Here is a 22,938-nt window from a genome sequence, read left to right as displayed (position 1 = left end):
TTTCCCCATGACTGAGGAAGGCGACGCTCAGTGCCACGCTGTGCATATGAATCAGGCAGTGCACCCCTGGCACAGCACGCCAGGCAATTCATCTTCCACCAGGACTTCTTCAAGCGGAAGAGAAAACGCCAAACTTTCGCTGTTACCTTTCATCCTGATGGTAGCACTTCCCTGCAAAGCCCTCAGAGAGGAGGAGGAGAGGGGGGGAAGGGGTGTGCGGGCTCCCCACAGCGCGTGGCTTTCCCACCTGTGTCTCTGGCAGCTATTTTCTGTGCCTGGAGACACATGGACAGGTCCCAGAGTGACTCCAGCACGGATGCCCAACCCTGCACTCGAAGCTCACTTGCTGGCCTGCTTACTGCTACGTTCTCTCCGAGATTAGGAAGTGTGTTCCTGCTGATATCAAGAGGAAATCAATGCACACAGAAGTTCATAACAAACTGATCTTCTTTACAGCACAAGTGAGACTTGCCTGACAAAGCTGAGGTGATGATGTCCTTCCTTCTCAAAGCTGTACAAGCGCTGAACCACTGAGGGATGATTTGTTACCGCACTTCATACACAGGAGAGCGTGGGGGCAGCACGGTGTACCTCCCCAATAAAGGAGTCGTACATCCAGTTTGGGAAGTGACACTTTATTCTTAGGACAGAAGAGGTACATCCATTACAACACAAAATGTCAGCCTTCAGGAGTGCCCCATCCTCCACCCAGAAAAGAAAAGCTTGCAGGAGGAAAGACATCCCCAGCAAGGTGAGAGCCAGCAGCAACAAGTGCACCCCTGCACCTCCCACATTCCTGAGATAACCAGGAAGCCAAGGGTCCTCCCAGGGGGCAGCAATTAGTGTGGGGCTGACATCTGAGTACAGAGGTGTCAAACACACGTGTAGGATCTTTGAAAGTCCATTTATTCTTGTTCACGTGGGGGCTGGCACCCTGGGGGCCGACTCAGGTAACTGAATACTTTGGAAATAATTCCAACCCCTCTGAGTGATGAATTATATACAAGAGCAGGAGGTATCCAGAAGGAACCTGCCGCCCTCAAAGCCCACACCTGTCTCTGCAGGGCCTGGATTTGGGGAAAGCTTTTGGGAAAAGGTGTGGCTCCTCAAACCACCAATTCCCAAAGAAGTGCTGAGGCAGTCTGGGGAGTGATAAATGCCTTTCACAGTTCAAAGGTGGAGAACGCAACACCCATTCTCCACCTTTGCACAGGAGAGCCCTGGGATGGAGCCCTCACCCAGGAGGGAAATGATGCTTATCAGAGAAAACAGTGGGGTTTGGGTGTCAGCGTGGAACAGGAGGGAATAAGGAGCTTCCTACAAAACAGAAGCAACTCAGAGCAGTGACTGAAGGGGGGGAGGGGACAATCTGACCTCACTACCTGGGGAGGCAGTGTCCTGCCCTGGGGCACTCCGTGGCTGGCGGCTGGCCGTGGGTCTGTGTGCTATGCGATGGTCTGGCGGCTGAACAGCTCCAGGGTGAGGGCACTGAGGAAGGCAGGGATGCTGTCCTGGTGCAGCAGGTGCAGCTCGATGAGCTCCCGGACGGTCCGCGAGAACTCGTTTTCCAGAAGTTGCATTTTTCCACCAGACGAGCTGGAGGCCTGAGGGGAAAGCACAAAAGGCCCATTAATACAGCAAGGGTTTAATTCACCTCCTGCGACGCAGGGGAGAGCCAGCACTGTCACTGTGAAACCTCCTTCAGAGTGGGTTTGCCTGTAATCAGGGAAATGTTACCTGCTGCAGAGCAGGTGCTCAGTGCATGCTTTCATTGGGCTGTTATTGAGTTCTGTGTTTCCAAAGCCCCCACGCAGGACCCCCTGTGTTTGCCTCCCCTGATAATAAGTGGCACAGTGGGGAGAAGAGCACTTGGATGGTGCTGCCAAGCTGGGGTGACTGCTGCAGCGTCACAGTAATCAGCATCCAGGGCTCAGCAGCTACATCCAGGAGCTCTCCATGCAAACAACCGTTCCTGAAGCCCTGCACATCTGGAGGAGGAAGCAGATCTGCTCCCAGCAGTCATGACTCCCCCAGCAGCTATCCATCCTGCAGCCCCCCAGTGCTTCTGCGTGATGAAATCAGCGCGGCAGCGCACGGCCCACAGCTCCTGAGGAATTATTCCAGAGTTGCTCGGATGAAAATGAAGAAACTCAACATGTGGGAAGACATTACAAATCTCCTGCAACGTGCGAAACAAGGAAGCAAAAAATCAACAACAATAACAACAAAAAGCTGAGAGAAATAAGGAGCGCTCGAAGCCTCTCCTGCCTCTGGAGGCACGAAAGCTGCCTGTTTATTAATAAACAGCAAAAAAACATCACAGCACAAATGCTAATTCCTCTCCCTCTGCCATTTCCCTCTTCAAATGCTCCTCGTTGCTCCACAGCTCCTCTCCCCTCACCGGGCAGCAGCACCCAGCACAGCCCTGCCCCAAACACAGGATGCCAAAACCAGAGCCACGTGGAGAGCAAACGTGGCTTTACCTGCCAGGGGAGAAGGGAAGCGATAATCACACAGGGCCTCAGGGAAACTGCTTGTTTCTGATTTCATGTTTTCAGCAGCCTGGACACATTTGATTATGAACTTTTCATGTATTTGTCAGTTCTGATTGCGAAGAGCGCCAGGTACCAAGGATGCCCTTGTCAACCTTGAGCCAGGGAGGGAATCCAAACAAGGTTTTGGCGCAGAAAAGTAGATTAGCTTTTGCTTTAACCTCCTCCACTTCAGCTTGGTTGTTTTTCAGCAGCTCCAAAGGGTGCCAGGTACCTTTGCCTGCTTGCAAGCTGCATGGCCCACGGGCTGCTGCATCAGGCTCAAGGGGCTCAGCCCAGCATGCCAGGACATGCGAGGGGTGTGCACCTGCAGCCCATGGACAACCAGAGGAGGGATGCAGGGCTGGAGCTGCCCCGTGGGCACAGGCAGAAGCAGCAGGAGGAAGGACCACGGCGTGAGGAACGCGTCCTCTGAAGCCAGCAACGAATGGGCTTCACTACAGCGGGACCTCAAACTCTGCAGGAAAAGCACACTCTGCCTCCCTCACAGATTTAAAGCGCTCTTTGGGCACAAAATGAATTTTCTAAGAATTTACAAGCAAATCCATTAATTGGTTTACTAGTTCAATTAATTAAAGCAAGCTCCTTAAGAAATTTAGCATCCAGCGCCAGACCATTTGCGTGTGCTTTATGATCTCAGAAACACAGGAACAGAAACGTTTCAAATTCCCCTTTTGCTTTGGTAAAAAAAACCACTCTTTTACTGGTGTTACAAGCGAAGGCTACATTTGAATAGTTCTTTTTTTTATGAAATGAATGGTCGTTTCTCTCCACTATTCTTCATAACCGAAGTTTCCTCCTTCACCAGAGGCAGAAGAGTAATGATCAGAGAAAGTTTCACGGGTGAACTCGTGCTTTTGAGAGCACTGTTCCTCCCCACTGCGCTCAATGGGACCGCTCCCTCCTGGGCAATCCTCTTGGCAGTGGTTTCCCCCAAGGGCACTCCCAAACATGAGAGAAAAAAGAAACACAAAACAACAAAAAGCGTCTGAAAATCCAACAGCATCGAGAAAACAGCCGCCTCATCCAGGTTCCTTATGATCTCCTCAGTCACAAGAACAAGGCGAGAAGGCAGCCACTTGGAAAAAAGGCAATTCCTCCTCTGCCGGGAGATGTTTACACGCTGACTTTGAGGATGGATGCACTTGCACTTCAGTTCATTCAATCTCACAGCGCGTTTAAAAAAAAAATTTAGAATCTTGTGGCTTTTTTTTTTTTGCCCTTTTTTTTTTCTTTTTTTTCTTTCTGTGGCTGTTTGAAAATCGCTGTCATTGCCACTGCTCTTATTATTTGCTTTTATCGCTTCTTTCTCTTCGCTCATTTGTTCATAACATAGGATGGACTGGGATATATGGGCAGGAGTGCTGTTGAGCTCAGCAGCAGGAGTATCCTTGCAGCATGTGCTTTAGGAATAAGGTGATCATGGGCAATAGGAGCAACATGATCCCATTAATTTGTGGGGTTTCTTTTCGGCGCCTGCAGCCTATGTGGGCCAGCAGTGGGTGGGGGAGCAAGAGGGGAACTGGGGCAAGGGAAGGGATGCACTGGGGTGTGGGGACAGGACACTGGGGCAGGCTGCAGGTGTTTCATGCTATTGTGGACCAAAACCTGTGGCCCCAGGTGTAAAAACTTCATTGGGGAAAGAAACAAAGCCAAAACCTCCAGCAGTACAAAGCTGTAAGGGCCCCTGAGTCCCTCTCTTCACACTGCACAGCCAGGACTCCCCCCTCTCAATTTTTCATGATTTTTAGAATTAAAAATACCTCCTCCTCAACCCTCAAAGCAAAGCTGTGGCCATAAGCTCTGCTGCCACCACCTACAGTGGCACATCTGTATTATGCCGTCACCATTCACCCTCACAAAGCATCCTTGGAATTCAAAGTCCAGGTGAAGCCCAAGGCCTCCCAAAGCCCTTCTGGGTAGGAAATGCTCAGCTGAGGAACATGCACAAGCATCAGTGGGAAGCAGATGAGAGAAACCACACCATACATAAGCCCAGCGCTGACTGCTCCGAGTCCAACACGTCTCACACACATTGCTTTTAATGGGAAGTGCTAAAGAAAAAGCTTTTAGAGGCACACCGAATACACAGGGTCAAAGGGAAAGCTGAGCTGGAGAGTGGCCCATCCTCCCCACGCAGAGGGGGAGTAGACACAAGCACTATGGGGACCATCAGCACACCCTCCCCACTCAGCTGAGTGCTCCAGCCAAGGGCAGTGCTGACCTGGAGATGCAGACAGCCCAGGAAGCTGAAGCACTGTGAGAACCACATCTCACAGCTCACATACACCTGCCAGTGTTTTCATCCAGTTCACGGGGAAACAAAATCTGCCTGGCTCACTAAACTACTGAGATCTCGGTGTAGGTTATGTTTTATTCAGATCTCAAATACTTGCAAAAGGGAGACTCCAGCTTTTGCTAAGCTCCGGTGCCAGCTCAGCCTGATTTAAGGCCTATTGGGACCTCTTCTAGAAAAGCAATGGCCATCAGTCTGCCCCGTGCTGCTGCTCGCCTGGTTCTGCCGGTGGGGGATGCAATTCTTGCCATACATCTGAAGGGTGACATCAGATTTCTCCTCACAGACTGCAGTTCTTCATGGAGCAATCGGATCAGGGGCAGATTTCATTACATTGCAGAACTAGAAGTAGACAGGTCTATTTACCACATGGTGACATCAACTGGCAATAGCTGCTCCTGGCTCTGCTCGGGGGAAGGAGCTGTTAATACAAGTGTTTTTCCAGGAGAATCAACATCAGCCTCTGCCTGCCAGAAGGAAACATCACACATCTTCCCATTAACCCTGGAAATTGGTACGTTATTTGAGGCTTCATGGTTTAGATATACATACAATAGTCTCTAATGACCACCAGCATGGTACAAAAGCAAATCCTTCTCTCCAGAAGGGGATCAGATGATGCAGAAGGTGCCGAGGAGCAGTGGGAACTCCTGCAGCTGGCAGGACATGCAGCAGTGCGTGGATGGATGGAGAAGGCTTTCTCAAGGGCTGTTGCTTGGACATAGGGCTTCTGACCATGCTGGTTTCCCTAACACAGATTTTTGCCCCCATGCCTCTACTGCACAGAAACACCCCCTCAAAGCCAAGTCCCAGCATTCACTTCTCCTGTTCTACCAGCTGAGAGGCAGCTGTGACAAAAGTTGGACCGTTTCCTTTGGTCGTTTACAAGCTAACCTGGTTCAGAAGCACGCTCAGGACCAGAGACACCAATTTTTAACATTTACTGTATATCTTTTCCTCTGCTCTGTAACGTGTTCTAGTAGTTAGGAAAAACAATGAATGTCCCTACTCCAGCTCCAGAAGTGCCATCAACTATAAACTGCCATCAGGTGTGAATTTAAGCACGTGAATGATCCTTCCTGAAAAACACCAGTTGTGCAAAAAACCCAGAGCTCTGTAGGCATTCAGACTCTGAAGAGATCTGAATGAGACCCTGAAAAGAGGGTGTTCGCATGCTCCCAAGAGACAGCTAACAGAAGGATGTGGTATCATGAGAAAACATGGAGCAGAAATGTGGAAAAAGGGAGAAGAGGGCTTTAACATTCAATGCAACCTCACATTGCAGCACAGTGTGCAGATCCTTCCTCTGATTTCCACATCAAAGAAACACAGCTCCATTCAGAGGTGTGATACATGCATGACATGAGCTCCTCTATCTTCAAAGACACACATTCAAATGTTGGAGGTGGAGTTCCCAAATGGGTTTTGGTGAGCTGACAACAGTGCTGGTGGAGCTTTGTGCCAGGCACAGCTCAGCATGAGAACCCACTTCCAACACCTCAGAGTCAGGCAGGACTAAACCCAAGATTTTGCGAGGGCTGCCAGAGGGACTTTCTGCCCCTTGGCAGAGCCACAAGCCTTTGCTTTGCAGATGCTGCTTGGCCATCCTCTACAGTAGACATTACTTTTCACATTTGAGATGTATTAGAGGTCAAAATGAGCAAGTGAATCATTGCCCAGTGACATTTACTCAGCACATGTATTGTGGAGGCTCCAATCTCATCTGTTATGCTCCTTCCATAAATCACTTTCTATGCTGTGTCCCTGTGCACAACTGTTCTGAATACACAAGGGAAACAGTCCCTTGTGCATCAAGGGAAGGTGCAACACAGCCTCACGTCCGCTCAGAGCTTCTCTGTGTGCCTGCTACGGGTCATGCCATGGCCACGATCTCCTCTCACTGCCCCATTTCTTCAGGCCATTTCCCTTGGCCTCACGGTGCTCCCTGTTCTTCCTTTGAAGCCTGAAGTATCACCTGCTCCTTGAGTCCTCGTGCAGCTCCAATCCCTCCGAACCTCCTCTTCACACAGGACTCCTCCCCAGAACTGCCCCTCCATCAGCACAAGTCCTCAGGCTCTGCTGCACCAACTGATCACCTCCCAAAACCTCTGTGATGCCACCTCCATGTGTGCTGCAGCTTCTGCCACTAAGTGCGTGGGGCACACTCGTTGTCCCGAAGCCCCTTGCTACCCACCACAGCTCACATTAACCTACATGTAAGCCTTGTCACAGCCCAGCAAACCCACTTGAAAAGATCTTTTAAGAAGCCGCCTGCTCTGACCTTTAAGCAGGAAAATCTTTTTGTTTCTGTCTCTAGCTTTGGATACTGAGGTTTTTCTAAATACCAAAGGCCGCCTTGCCCACGCGCAGCCGCCGAGCTCCCCAAATGTGCCAGGTGAGGACAGTCCTGCAGAAGCAGAAGTGATACGTGGACACACTGGCAAAGCCCAGTGGGTCACTTTGGTCCGGTGCCAGGGAGCCCACGGAGCAGCCAGCCCAAGAAATACCAGCATCAATTCCTGCTGCTGACCCATGTCCACCATTTGCTTTTAAGCAATCAGCAGCAAGGTGGAAAGCACTGCTTTCTAATGCAGACCGATACAAATAGGCAGCGTTGCCTCTGCAGGATTAGTGTTTGCCTTCTCTTGTGCTGCCTTGGGAGTGCTCCGTGGTGTGCAGTGGACAGAAAAACAAAGTGTGTGCGCACACCCGTGTGGAAAGTGCCTGCTGAAGTTACAGCAATCCAAACATGAGGCTTTGAGATCTGTGTAATTGCTCAAACTTGGCTCTCTGGGGTGATGGTATCATTATCAAAATCCCCCCAATGAATTATGCCTCGCCTATCAATCTTTCCTAAGCATCACGCACCGCTCAAATACCAGATCCCCAGGTAGACACTAAATCACTTTAATTAGAGGCTGTTCATTTAAAATTAGAGAAATATTAAAAACAAAAAACAAAAAACAAAGTGTACCACAAGATGTGCTTACACCCTGTAATATTTATGAGGTTACTTAGCAAACTGTTTTCTGGTTTCCTCCTTCCTTTTCTAGGGTGGCGGGCAGGTTTCTGCTGGCCTGACAGGTTGCCTTCCCAACACAGCTCCTCATCAACCAGGCCCTCTACCTTTTACCAATGACCATTCCCCATCTGCTGTAAAGTTTCTTCCCCTCTAACATCCTTTTGAAACTCAAAAGAGGAAGCACACTTCCTTTTAATAAATGCTTCTTGCAAAGACCTCCGACCTCCGTGCCACCAGTTCGCTGGATAAAGTGAATTTATGAGGCAGGGAGGGATGGATGCCTGTAAAGGGCCTTCCAGGAAATGTAATGAAGAAGCTGCTTTTAGCTGCTGAGCAAAGGAAAGCAAGCACCTGGCAGTGCCAAGAAGAAAATTGAAAGCTGGGGTGGGATAAGCCAGAAACAGCCCTGCGTGTGCTGAGATTTACTGCAAACATTTCCTTTCTCTTTCTTATTATTCAGCGCTGGGATGAACCACAACTGCACCATGTCTTCTCAGCACAGGAGGTCAGCTCGTACACTTCCATCTCAATCAGCCACACAACACTGCGTGCACCAGGGGCAGCAGCGATGGGCTCTGGGCTGTGGCATCAACTCCACTCTGCAGCAGTGCAGAGCAGGGAGCCCTGCAGCCCTGCACCGCGATGGACCTGAGCTCCTCTGCAGTCGGTGTAAAACAACAACGTCCAAAAAACCCGAGCCGTGTGCTGAGCTCCTGCCCTGCTCTCAGTGGGGAAGAAGGGCTGGTGTTCATCCTGGGGGACGGTTCCTCCTATGGGTTAATGCCCTTCAGACTGTCAACCGTGGTGCCATAAAAACAAGATCAAAGGCTTGAAAATGAGGGAAGCGCATTTTTTGATTCGTACTATTACTATTTTATATCTGAATATTCCTATGGAGCTTTTCATCCTGAAAGACAGGCCTTTGAACTGCTATGATTTCACCTATCACAGACGAGCAACCCCCAGGGGTAAAATGTGACAGCTATTATCAGGGTGCATTAATGTTACTCAACAGTTCAGGACAGACAGAGACAAATATATCCAATTTAAATCACAGGTTTGAAGAACTACAGCTCAGTGTGGATTAATACCCCTGCATTTTCCAAAAGTGCTTTGAGAGTTTTAAAGGACGAGTACTGAAATGGAAACTCCACGTCTCACCTGTAGGATGCACTCAGCCTCCCACCATTACACTGTGAACTGAATCCCAGCATTGTCAGAGAGGGAACAGGGGAGCAGAAACGATTCAGCAGTAGGGTCTGCTTCTGCAGCCTCAGGTCCTGATGGGCATTGCTGCTCCAGCTATCAGGTGGGCTCACCCTGCAGAGATTCGTCGAGGCCATACCTAGAAATGGTTTGGCTGAATGTGAGACTGGTGAGAGTAAATCATAGATGACTGTTCACAGCATGGAGAAAGGAAAATTGCATGGGATGTCCACTAATACAGACATAGGATATGTCAGAGCTTGAGATCCTAAGGGCCTCAGGACTGCTAGATGCCATTCACAGCCAAATGCAGGGTGTTCATAAGCATCAACCACAAAGGAAAGTAGACGAGGGCTTACAGAATTTTTCTAATGCCATCCTAGAAAAAAATCAAACGATGACATTCAGCCTGTAAAGCCAACACCTCATGAGAAGGCTCAGGATAGTTTTACATCAGGGGAAGATGTGCTGATTCCTGGGCACAGGTAGACTATCTCTGACCAAGAAGCAGCCAAACGCATGATATCACAACTGCTGTCACAGCTGAGTGCCGTGGAGCTGGAGCACTCCTGCACCCAGGCTGCAGCCTCCAGCCATCTGTGAGGTGACCACGTTGGGCTGGTCAAGCTGCAGAGCGAGCAGCTAACAAGCATGAGCAACATCTAGCCCATGTGTTCTGTCTAGTAAAATGCCAACCCATCTGGCTGTTAACATTAGCGACTCCACAGAAGCCATATGCAGGACAGACATAAATTAGGAAGAGAAAAATCTCCTGCTACTTTCTCTGAAGTGACTCTGCACTTCAGCCTGCAATGCTAGGGGCTGGGTGATATTTAAGCCCTTTTTTCCCAGCTGGGTCACAGCCCCGTGCTGCCAAGCAGCCCTGCCATCCAGAGGCAGCTTCTGGTCTGTGCCTGGCCCTGATGAGCACAGAGGCTTGGTGCAAAGGGAGGTGGAGGTGCAGCTCACACTGTGTCCCAGAGCTCTCTCCCAGGAGAGCCAGAAGCAGACAACTTGAGGGAGAAACCAGGGACTGGCAAGTGAGCCCCACGCACAAGGATCTGTGTTTTGGAAGGGGAACTCATCTCACTAGCTCATGTTCTTCTCCATCTCCCTTGCTGGGAGGAGAGCTGGAAGCAACAGCGAAGCAGAGAACCGAGAACATGGGCTTCCTGCAGCATGAGGAGGAAGCACCTATGGGAGAAACAGAGGAAAACCATCTGCGTGAGCTTTAATCAAGACAGCCTAGTTCCCCAAGCGAGGAGAGACCGCTTCTTGTGAACTGCAGCAGTGAGCATGAGCTCTGTACCAGAACAGCAGCAGCAAAGTTTGCAAAATCTTGCACTGAGGAGGGGCAGCTGGAAGCACGGTGAATTTTCATGGCACCTTTCTGTCAGCTGCCTGGTTGCCTGGGAGACAGGCATCAGCTCCCCACAGCACACCACCACTCGCCAACAGGCAGAGCTCGCAATGCAGCAGGCATCAGTGTGTGATCCATCCCCACCCCTTGGTATCCTGGAGGTCTTGTCACAAGCAGGGCGGATGGAAGGCTGACGGACACGAAGATCCCACGGCCAGTAAAAGTTCAAGAGACCATAAGGGACAGAGCTGCTGTCAACCTATTAGACCACAGATCTGTGGCTGTAGGATGGGACAGTATATGGAGCATGCCCACTCCTGGCTCATTGAGTTTGCAAGGCTTATGGGGGAAGGAGTAACAGATGGACCTGAAGGCAGATTGCAGCTGAAGATCTCACCATGTTTATTCATTATCCTCTTCTAGTTCTTGTTTGCCATGGTCTGGCACCCAGGGCTACAATGCAGGATGAAACCCTGCACGGAGGGAAGTGGTGGCAGGCATCAGTCACTGGAGCACAGCATTACAGTCAGCACTATGGGGACTGAACACGGCCCAGCTAGGAGCAGGAACTGGTTAGTAATTGCTCTTTCCTATTGGACTACGTGAGTCACTTATAATTACAGCTTGCCAAAGTGGAGTTAAAACTTTGGCTTTGAAAATAACCTAAATTGCTGCTACGACACCTGTAACTAGATTTCACAGTCTCAATGCGAGTCGAGCAAGATGCTTTCCTTTCTCTTGCTGTTTGCTGGCTCGCAATTTCTTTGTTTTTCTTCATTTGAAATCACTGTCATCAGCACCACTGTCAGCAGGACTGAAGTGGGCAAGAGCTGTCAGGACCCAGAGAGGAGCAAAGCAAAGTTGGTTCTGCCTGGACATACAACACCTTTTCTCCTGTGTCTTTCAGACTGAGCTTCAACCTTCAGATACCCACTGCGGGGAACCACATTTCTCAGACTGCATCTATAGCAGCAAGTCAAGATTTACACTAAGGAAGGTGATGTTGTTACTCCAAAAACGTCACCATTTCTACCTCAACTTCATGACTTCTGAGTGCATGGAGCTAATGCGTTGGTGGAGTGGCTCAACCCAACTGGTGGTCCATGGGCAGAAGGCAGTGTCTGAGGCAGTAAGGACACCAATCAGAGGAGCTGTGCAGGCTGAGTATATTCTGCTTTCAGAGGTGTGTAATGAGAAAGCTGGGGTCCTCTCTCAAACAGACAGCGCTGACTCCACCGTAAGGGGGAAGTCTGCAGCTAAAGGTACAAAGGTTGCAGCTCAAGAGCGAAGGAGTAAGCAGGAAGGTATCAGCACTCTGTAAGGAAGGGAAAGAAATACTGCATCCCTTGAGGGGACACTCAGACCTTTGGGCTACGATGCATTTGCTGAAAGCTGCTGCTGCTTCTGTGCTGTCATTTGGCACTAAACTCCCGAAGAACACGGCAAGACAGCACTGCTGGTTCTCATGTCTGGATGAGCACACTGCTCTTCCCATGGGGAAAAGGAGAGGTTTCCTAGTTAGTGAGAGCACCATGTTCGAGCAGCCTCGGAGGAATGTGCCTCGGGCCCCGGCCCTGTGCCTGACACACATCTGACTGATGTCTCTTCCTGCTGGTGCTCGCCTGCTGATGGGCTGCCATCCGCCAGGCAGCTCCTCTCGCTGGAGGTGCAGGGGGGAAGAGATTTATGCAGACACCATGTATGCAATTATGAAAACAGAAGACAAGACACCCGGATATCACACAAATTGATGCATTTTTGCTGGCAGGCTTTTTGCATGAGCCAGTAACAGCTGTCATGCTCCAGCCTCTCTCATGTGAGCTCCGCTACCACTTCAGCATCCTTCCATCTCCTTCAAGAGGGCTTTCTTCCCTTCCCTCATGCAGCTTGCTCCAGATGCCACAGCAAAGCTGGCAGCAGCATGGGATGCAAAGGCAAGACGGTGCGATTGGTTTTCATAGCAGCATTAAAATGTAATGTTCACTTCTTTAGGCAAGATGCAGCTAATTAGCAATGACCTCGAGGCAACCAAGCTGCTCAACCAGCCATCTCTCCCACTCTTGAGCTCTTTAAAATTTGCCCTTTCCCTGTGCCAAGCCTTTCGTCAGTCCTGCCTAAAGCCCAGCAGCGAGCTGCAAACACACACACACACACACTGAGTCCACTGCCTTCTGGAGACGGGGGGCAGTGAGGAGTTGCACTGCAAAGGTGACACAGCCCTTTGGGCTCTGGATCTTCTGCACACACGTCCCCTGCTCTGCACAGTGCTGAAGAAGGACGTGCCTGCACAGCTCCCTGCTGCAGCTCCCGCAGTGAGCTGTGCACACGGGCAGCCTGCTGCTCCCCACACACCCTCCTGGTTTCTGTCACTCCGTGCTTATGTTTGCTTTTGTAAATGGATTTAACCTTTCTAAAATTAACAGCAGAAGAGAACTTAGTTTGGCAGAAGATCAGTTTGGGAAAGATGGAGAAATCCAACGTTTTCCAAACATTTGAGAGCTGCAGACTACAGCTCTGTGTTACTCCCTCCAGCGCATGCTGTTCTCACTCATTATTCTGAACGTTAATACATTAATAGATCTTCTCCTGATTAACAGCTCTCTTTCTAGGAACACATATGGTTCCTTCTTGACACAACATTGGAAAAGAGAGACAAAATATTTAAACGGTGACACTAATAAAAGACTTTATCTCCCCTCGCCCCAATGTAAATAACTAACGCTGGAGCCAACCCCAGGCTCTAAATGCTTCTTATCTTTCAAAAAGTTCTTAATCAAATCTGAACACATTGGCTGGGGCCCTTTGGAAATAACGGGGCTGTCTGTGGTTACGAGGCCATCTGATATTCTCTCACCCAGCAGGATGCTCCATGTCTGGAAGGAACATGGGAGTGGGGTACATCATACAGGGCTTGTAATGCACAGCACGCGGCTGCACAGGCTGCTTCCCCTGCAGGTAGAGGCAGAGCCAGGCTGAAGCACACAGTGATTGCGAGCACAGCTTTTCGAGGCTGTTCTTTGGGTACTCCAAATGCTGCTTTCCCATCTATCCACACTCAGGCTGCTGATGGACATGGGAATTAGCAGCAGACGGCCCAGAAAACATGCTGAGAAATTCCAATTCCAATTCAGGCTTGCCTCGGTCAAATGCCAGTGCAGGTGTGCCTCAAAAGATCTGTTTCTCTCTCCTTTTTTTCCATAGAATGTCATTACTTTTTCTCTCTGCCACAGTAATCCTAGCTGCCCAGTGGCACCAGCTCAGACCAGCAGCAGTTCCCACTTAGTGCTGCTCACATCCCATCATCCCTGTTACTGCCAGAGCAACACTGCAAGCAAAACCGTGACACATAAAACCCTTTTTCCACTCCAAGAAGTGAGAGCTGCAAGGGGAGGACCTGCAGGTTTACACTCCAGAAAACATTTATCACTGCAGAACTGCAACATGGTGTGAAAATAAAAGCTCTCCAAACCTGCTTTCGCGCATTCCCCAGCGTGCCCAGAGGTGCTCCTGCTGTGATACACCTAACAATGCTCTCGAGAACTGTTTTCACAAATAAAAAAACACAAACAAAACAGCAGAACAGTCAGCAAGTGTTTCCTCAAGTGCCTCAAACACACCTTGTCTGTACTGTAATTCCAGCAGAGGAATGGTGCTGGTAGTGTTTGGGTGTTATGGGAGGCCACGGGAAAAGATGTCAGCAAATAGCGAGCACGTTCCAGCTTGAGCTGCTGGGTTTACTCTGGATTGCTGACCTCTATCTTTGTGCAACCAGCCTGTATCTTACTATTCAAGTTACAAGGGGTTGCGTAGACTTACCGAGTTACACCCCAAGCACACAGAACAAGCAAGTCTATGACAAGGACGATTAGAAACGCTACCCAGCCATTCCCCGTCACACATCTGAAGGGTAGATAAGTGCTAGCACACCTTGAGAGACAAGAAGGAGTGGGCTTCCTGCATTTGCAAGGCAAAGCAGAGCCACGGAAAGGGCTCGGTGATCACGTCCTGGGTGCTGTGCAGCAGGCGGTGTCCTCAAGCCACGGGGCTGGGAGGAAATGTGGGAGATGTGAGATGAATACCGGCCTGCAATAAATAGATCACAGAGCACAAAAGGGCGTGCAGCGGGGATGCCCACAATGAAGGCGGCAGTGGGGCACTTCAGGGTGCAACAACCAACCCATTCATCCCAATGACTGCTCCATTGAGGACGAGCTGACATGTTGTCCCCACAACAGGACCCCGCAAATGACTTTATTTAAGCAGGAAAACAGATTTGTGTTGTTTCTGAAGGCAAATGAATCTAGCTTTGGCTGCAGAGATCTGAGCTGTGTTTCTCTCGGTGCCAAGAAAAGCATCAGGATCGTGGGGGGAGACTTAAGAGGCTGTGTTTGCCTTCAGTCTCCCATGGAGCACATCTGAGCAGAAAAATGGGCTCACACAGCACAAAAAAATGGGCTGCAACTGCGAAGAATTCAGCAGCTTTGCGTTTGCTTTTCCCAAATTCTTGATGAGTTATTTTTAATTTAATTAAAGATCCCCCACAGGTGTCTGTGAGACACGCTGGGGAGGGTATGGTGAAGCCAACGGTTTTTCATGCTGCTGTGGGAGATTTGTTCCATCTCTAATTGTCACTTTTCAGACCACACACGACCCCACCTGCACCTGAGCTCTGATCAATGCAATACAAGCACCAGTGTTGGACATTACTGCCTGCGTGCTCATGAGATGGATCTGTCCTTAAGCTGCTACGCAGGGATGCACAACTCTCTGCTTCTCAGTGCCTGGATGTTTAACCTTAATGCTTCATTGATGTTTTTTCTTGTATGGAATTTTATATACATTCTTATGAACAAATTTACTATATATTAATAGCGTAGATCAGAGGTGATCTTCTTGTTTGTGCATGTGGAGATTCATACAGCATGAGGGCCAGCTAGAGTCATTAAGGTATGTTCTCTAAGGTATGTTCTCATCTGAAGTGTCTTATGAATTATTTGTAAGCTATTTTCTCACTTATTCTGTTATAATACACCCACATACTCACCAACCAGTAAAAATAGCTTAACAGTGAATATATGTTTCGGAAGTCTGTTTGCCTATTTTTCTTTTGTGCAGCAGCTGCTGTTGCCATGCTGTCGTTGCTATGTTTTCCTTTCTCTTTCTTTTTCTTAAGAAGAAAAAAAAAAAACAACCCTATTCCTTAAACATTCTAGACTCAGTTCATGCAACAAAATACCTGAGGAAGAACCCAGAGGAGCATAAAGTAATCTGGCTGGAAGAGCACAGCTTATGCAGAGAAGAAGGCCAACGTGACACTAATATATATATTCCTCTTTGAAAGACTTAATGAACTGCAAATGCAACCTGGAATGACTACCAAAAATCTTCAGATATGATCATCACAAAAGAATATTAAAGTACCTTAGAAACCGGGCAGCGGAAGGTTAAAGTCCGCATTGAATTGTAAGTTGGTAAAGAAGGAGGAACCAAAAGATTTAAAAGAATAAATGTGGCCAAGTCTCCCCTGGAAAACAAATCAATAAAGTTGCTCAGCGAGCTGGTGGGAGCAGTCTTCAAAGACTGACAGCTAAAATTCAGCTCTGTGGGATGGTGCTGAGAAATCTTCGTGCTCCTTCCAAAGGCCACAGGCCCGAGGTGCAAGATCTTCCCTTCAGGAAGAGCTGAGGGGGTTGGCTGAACCGGGGCTTGGGATCAGCTATTAGGGTTCCCCATCCCTCCTGGGTCTTTCAGCTTCAGGAGGGTTTGCATGAGGCCTCCATCCTCAGCCTTCAACCTCCAAAGGGGTCCAGGAAGGAAAGTTGGGAACAGAACTGAGAGTTTCAGCCCAACAGCTGGTAACTGATATAGCAAAAGAGATAGCAAAACGGCTTTGGTGGATCAACTGTGAGGGACTGGGAAGCCCTGTGCAATTTGGGTCACTGAGCAATAGCACAGCAGAAGAAATTCAGTACAGATGAGTGCAGCGTAGCGCGTGTTGCTCTGCCAATTTGAAGGACTCTTAACACACTGATGGGTACTGAAATGATGTAACCTTTCAGAACAAAAAGCCAAGTGCCACCGTGGCCAGCTTAAAGACAACTTCTCAGTGTACAGTGTCATTCAAAATAGGGAGTAATATGTCAAAATAAAATGTGTTTAAAAAAGAAAAAAAAAGTAAGGCTAGAAATATCATGTCATGTTTTTATACAAGTTGAGAGCACGTCCTCTCCTGAGCAGTGAGTCAGCCCTGGTGAATTCAGTACAAAATGAGGGTGAAAGAGAAATTAGGCTTCCTTTGTTTGAGGCATGTGCCGTGTAACCTGCCTCTTTGCTCTGAAGAAGATCTCCATCACTGACTGCATCCCTGGGTCACAGGGAGAGACTCTGAAGGCTGGAACAATTTACTGCAGAATTAAGAAGGGCAATAGTAAAACAAAGGTGGGTAATGTGGTGAATGCTGAGTAGGATGCTATGCTAGGAAAGGGACTGTTCCTCTATTTCAGTACTCTTCAGCTATTACCATCCTTGACTGAGGTGGGTGATAGTTACAAAGCCAGCTGAATTCCAGCTGCCCTTCTCTTTAAAGAGTGAGTCTTCATTAGCTGTTGCTTTCCTGCATGGAAAGCCAAGTTCTCTTAATGAAAGCAACCAAACAAGCTCCCACCTGAACAGGACATGGGTACTACCTCTGACCACGGTGCTGTGCTTTAAGCTCATCAAGACCAGTTCTGCCACTCACTGTGTTTCTCCTTTTACCCGTCTCTCTTCAGCTGCAGGCTTTGCCAAAGGCTGTCTTCCCCATGCTACATCCATGAGCAGCACTGCTTCCAGCTTCACCAGAGAAATCATACAGAGCTGCCAGACCCAGTGCTAAGGCCTGAGAGTCCAGAGCGTCCAACTTTATTCCCCACCTCGGGTCCCTGCATGAACTACACACGTAGCATCATGTTTCTGAGTCTCAATATCCTCGCCCTCTGCTAGAACTAATAACAGCTCCTCCACCAAGCAGGCGTGCTGTGAGAATCAATTGGTATTTGTAAAGCCCTTTGAGAAATGTAAGGCACAGCCTGTATGTGAAAATTATTGATATGATTCATTACCAGGCATTCATACTCTATTTATACAACTCCCAGTCTATTGCTAAATATTATGTCCATTTGAATATTGAAATCACTGCTGGTAATAATTTCTCCTAATGTTACACCGGTCTTTCAGAGGTGGCTTTTTCAGCTTGAATGGGAGAATTGTGGAAGCAATGAAAAAGGGAACAAACGCCAGAAGAGGAATTAAAAAGAGGACAACAGCTCTGTGCAGACTTCATGGGAAACAATGAGAAATCCATTTAACAAATAACACTTGTCGGATTCCTCTCCCTTTGCCCTTTCTTCTCATCTGAATTTGCACGAAAACCTGATCTCCATTAGCTACACATTAGCCCTCACCTGTGAAATTTAGTAGTTGGGTAGGGATAGTGATAGGAGGATGGTTGGACTAGATGATCTTGTAGGTCCTTTCCAACCTTATGAACCTATGAAATGAAAATGAGCAAACCCAAACTGCACTGCGTCCCTCCAGGTTGCTCACTCTCCACTCGTTGGCCCAAGCAACACTGGATTCCTGTGCAGGGCTGTGAGGATGCTCAGTCCTTCCCACCGTTCCCCCAGCCCTCCACCAACCACCTCCAACAGCCTCCATGCCAGCACGCTTCCTCTCACACTGCTGAGAGCAGCACAACCTGGGACTGCTCAAAAATCTCCGTTTTTTGAGGAGGGAGAACATATGTCTGTACATTATATATTTATTCACACACTGAGGCATGTTCCCACTCCCGAGACACACACGGTATGTTCCGACTTTCTTACTCCAGCATGTTTTGCAAATCTGCTCTCCGCCCCCTCTATTCCCTCGCTTCACTTTATCAGTATCTTGTTTTAGGGAAATGCTGCTTACTGTAAACTGGAAACGTTAACGTCGGGTCAACAGGCCCTTTATTGAGAGGCAGCTGTGGGAGCAGGAGGGATGGGGCACAGCTATTTTCCCGGCTCAGCTCCTTTCCCATCCACTTGGAATATTTATTTCCTTGCTGTGATCTTTCTACTCCTTGCGCCGACAAAACGCCGCCAATATCTGCGGTGCAGGAACTCAAGGACAATCGATATTTCGCTTGAATCAAATACAATGATTTTTGTTGTTGTTGTTGTTGTTTTCAAAGCTCAACATTTTGCAATTAAATCTCTCAAGACGTGGGGAACGTGAAGGCAGGGGTTCTTCTGTGGGAGGCGGGAGGGAATGGCACAGAAGTAGAAATCAGAGCAAGCCAGCAGTGAAGCCAATAGAAATCTGCTGCATCGTTTCTTCTTTTTAATACATTTTTTACGAGAAGTGAGATCTTTGATTACATTTTTGATTAGGAGAGACAGGCATTGCCCTGCCCAATGCACAGTTAGAGGTAAAGGAGCCTTTTATGTTCATAGATATCAGACATCAAAACAGCCATTCCCAACTCTTAAAAGGATCAGACAAAGCTGCAGCTCAAACTGTGCCAGGGACTTTGGTGCGGGCAGGTTCCCAGCGGAAGGCAGTCTGGGAGTCGTGAGAAATTATGTGGATGCTGACACTCCTGCTAGGAGCGGGGGAAAATACGGGCAATTTCTCCCAGGGAAATCCAGGAACAGAGCAGTGAGGGCATTTCAGAGAGAGAAGACTAGGAGCAATGACAGCCATGCTGCGAGGGGAGCTGCTAGAAAGTTGCTCCCAGTCATAGGGAAAGAGCTGCTGCTCCATCGGAGGATCTGGGTGGAACAGCTCAGTGGGGAAAGCAGCCAGCAAAGCACAAATGACAGCAGATTTCTACTTCCATTGCAAAAAGTCAGAGCTTCCCCTCTCTCTCCTTCTTAAAGACTTGTGGACTTGCTGGACCTCCCACACAAGGATGCCCCGTTGCAGGACAAGCATGCTGACAACCAGCTCTGCCACCAGCCTCTGTCTTCAGAGCTGCAGCTTCCCAGGTGGACTCTCTGCTTTCGAGGTCACCTTGATCTGCTGATACCCTACGACAGTTGAATCGTGCGAAAAAGAGATTAGAGTTCTGATCTTGCACGACTCCTGTTGAATACTAACAACAGCAGCACAGTGTCCTGGCTTATCCCTCACCACTGCTGCAACGACCCTTCATTCGGCTGCGGGATCTGAGAGCAAATCATCTCATCAATTAATTGAGAATTTAGTTCAGCTTGGACTCAAGCACCTCCTCCTGTGATGGCTTGACAGAAGGGAAAAAACAAACTCTGGACAATTTTTCGAGAGCTGTCCACATTGGTGGCAAATATTATGTCCACCTTACCAGAATTTGGCTCAGCTGAGGAACAGATGTCCTGAAAGCATCAGTTGCACTTGAAGCTAACTCAGATGCTCTAACGTTTTCCATACATCCACAGAGCCAAACAATGACCAACTGCACTCAGCCACAGCACAGGTTTGCTAGTGTACTCAGCACACCGTCTGACCACCAGCCTGATTCTATCATCTCTGTACAAAGAAATATCCTCTAAAGCACTAGAGCGTCACTTCACCTCTGCTGTTGCTTTCCACCTCCCCTCTAACTCGTGGCATTGTGCAGAAACATCACTGGGATGGCACAGCCCCCGACACCAGGACCCATCTAATCCAACCAGCCTCCATCCGTGTCCCCAGGAGCAACCCGACAGCATTAAGCTCACACTGACAACAACCACACTGCAATGGACAATTGTTCCTTCTTGCAAGGATTTGCTTGCAAGGGCTGCTATAGATTTTTATCCTCTATTTTTTTTTTGCTCCTAATACAGCAGTAATGTCAAATTGAGGGACTCTGTGAGATGCCCACATCTCACTCTCAACAGTACGTTGACAACCAGCGCTACATCTACATTAAAGATGAGCAGAGCCATCACTCAAACAGCCAAGAGCCTGGGCAAGATAAGTGTGTGGATGACAAGCAGCTGGCTCCTGCTCAGCCCGGACACTGTGAGAGGATCTGCCAAAAAATTCAACCCCATCTTACACCAAAGTGCCTTCTCTATCTGGGAGATGAATTGCCCTTATTTCCTTCTGCACACACTGCTGTTGCTGCTCATACAGACACCTCTCCTGGAGCCTTTCCCAGGGCTGTAGGCTCAGCTGTGGGATCCACCTCCGTGCTGCAGGGACAATGCTCACACACACCTCTCAGCGGGGTCAGCTCCCAGCAGCTTGTCTGCTTAGCACAGAGCAGGTGAGAACACGCTGTACACAAGTGCCACGCTGTATTGGTTTGCCATTAAGTAGCAGATACGCTGCCATTGATTTCAATTAGATTTTCGTTCCCAGCAAACCCTCTAGAAACACTTAGCCCAAAGCCTGAAGTGCTCCTGAACACACACCCTCCCTGTCTTCCATGGCATATTGATGTGCTCAGTACCCCTCAGTGTACACACCGGAGGAATGTGGCAATCTGATTTCTCCCACCAGCGTCACCTCACAGGACCGGAGCAGCACTGGGATCACGACCACTCTGTCGCTCACACTGCTTTTCCCTCCACCACACACAAACCCCTGATGGCATTTGGGGCTTCGGTTTCACCATCCACACCGACTTCCTGACTGCCAATCTGTGTCAGTGCCCAATGAAGAGTAGGAACCCCAGAGAAACACTTTGAACTGTGGACCTCTGGTTACCTGGTTACCCTGCTCTTCAGCCAGAACGATGAAGGGACCTCCCTCAGCAGCTGAATGGCACTCATTATTTGCAAGCCACACTGGACGCAAATGGCCTAAAAGCCACTCTGCCCTCCAGTCCTGTGATGCTACTGGGACACACTGTAATGCTAGTGACCCTGGGGACAGAAAAGCTCAAGCCACCAGTGCTGAGGGACTGCAGGGCCTGAGCAGCATGAGCCAGCCATCCTACAGAGCTTCTGCTCATAGGACAGCACAGCTGTGCGGGCACCTTCGATCTCTCCATTTTTGCCATTCATATTTCTGCACATCTCTCCATTAAGTGCTAAATACCTCACCATTTCCACACAGGTCAAGGGATCAGAAAGCAGAGAGGTATGGCATGAAGTATGCAAACTAAATCAGCACACAGCTTCTGCACCCAGTTAACAGGCAAAGCCCAGAGGCGATGCTCTCAACTTGATTAGAATAAAGACATATTCCTCCCACCCGAGCTGCGCTGCCTTGTGCACACGCTGCTCTTCCATTTCTCAGTTTGTAAAACAGAGTAATAGTTTCTATACCTTGTGGTATTATAGGTATCTATATTACCTAACGGTGCTGGAAAGCTTAATTCATGTTTGTGAAGGGCTTTCAGATCGTAAATTGGAAGGCATGAGAAAGCACAAGTTGTTATCATAATTGCGTTATTAAGCTCTGTTAAAAGAGCACCTCAGTTTATGCTTTGTGGAATCCAGGTCCTTCTTCAGATGAGCTTTATGCCCTTGACACATGTATTTGACAATAACCCAAATAGCCTTGATCTTTTATTCCCAGCAGGGCTTTCTTTATACCTTAATGAGGTCTCTTCTTAATCTCTTTTCCAAAGGATAAACACCTCATCTCAGCATAACCAAATTCTCTGAGCTGCTGGGTGCGAGTCCCGCTTCCCTCTGCAGAGCTGGGTCTGCTCCAGGGAGCAGCAGCCACGAGGAATACAGGTGAGCTACCCCGAGATGCCACAGGACACTGGCACATGTGCACTCAACGTCTCTGTTTCTGACAGTCAGGATGCTCCTGAAATACTTCGCTGCTCCCGAGAGCTGTGCCAGGCTAGTCAGTCCCAAGCACAGCAGTGCTTTTATCCCTCTCACCCACAATGCCTATCTTCAACCCGATCTCTGTTTTGTAGCACACGATGCTCCCAGGCTAGATTTCTGACTGCATTTCTGCCATCAGACTCCAATATTTCACTTCCCTTGCCCTTACCATTACCAAATCAGCCAGGGATCTGCAGCCTCGTTGATATCGACTTTCTTCTCTCCTCAATCCTTCCCTCAGGTTTCCTCTTTCTCCCCCCCCATCATCTGCAAATTGCATCGTTTTTATCTTCTGCTATGCTGGAAATCTTATCATGAAAGAGAGATTTTTCTTTTTTCTTTTTTTTAATTAGTACTTGGTAATATTACCAAGCTGTGAGTTTATGGCTTTGTAGATCTTATATTTTTGACACTAATTACTCACAAAGGCTTTTAAAGCCGCATTTCAACATAGCAACTGCCATGACTGTAATTAAGTAAGAACCAGCACATTTTTCTTACATTTCAGAAGTCTCCAGCATCCCGGCCCCCCATCACAGCCCCCAGCTCCTCTCTGACACACAACACCAAACGTTGGGAACACACCCCAGGTCCCCCCCTCACCCCAGCACTCAGCTGCCAGCACGGAGCATCCATAGGGATTCACCATTCTCCTATTGCCAATCTGAAGGGCTAATTTTAGACTTGCACATCCTGCCCTTTGCAGGACTGTTCTTCCTCAAAGCCTC

The 22,938-nt window shown here is 48.7% G+C and overlaps 1 protein-coding gene across 3 annotated transcripts in view; it reads right to left on the bottom strand.

The window, feature by feature from the left end:
• Positions 1-405: 405 nt before the first annotated feature.
• The window catches only part of MAD1L1 (mitotic arrest deficient 1 like 1), a 307,407-nt gene continuing 284,874 nt past the window's right edge, over positions 406-22,938 (bottom strand). For all 3 annotated transcript variants that reach the window (XM_065732905.1, XM_065732906.1, XM_065732907.1), the window contains exon 18: positions 406-1,604. In XM_065732905.1, coding sequence (XP_065588977.1) covers positions 1,446-1,604 — 159 coding nt within the window. In that variant the 3' untranslated portion in view covers positions 406-1,445. The remainder of the gene's footprint in view (positions 1,605-22,938) is intronic.

The sequence above is a fragment of the Cyrtonyx montezumae genome, unplaced genomic scaffold, assembly GCF_038088225.1.
Source record: "Cyrtonyx montezumae isolate F1298 unplaced genomic scaffold, pur_monq_1.0 scaffold_16, whole genome shotgun sequence".
Taxonomy (NCBI): domain Eukaryota; kingdom Metazoa; phylum Chordata; class Aves; order Galliformes; family Odontophoridae; genus Cyrtonyx; species Cyrtonyx montezumae.
Note: the sequence above shows the minus strand (reverse complement) of the source record. Positions and strands in the feature narration are given on the sequence as shown.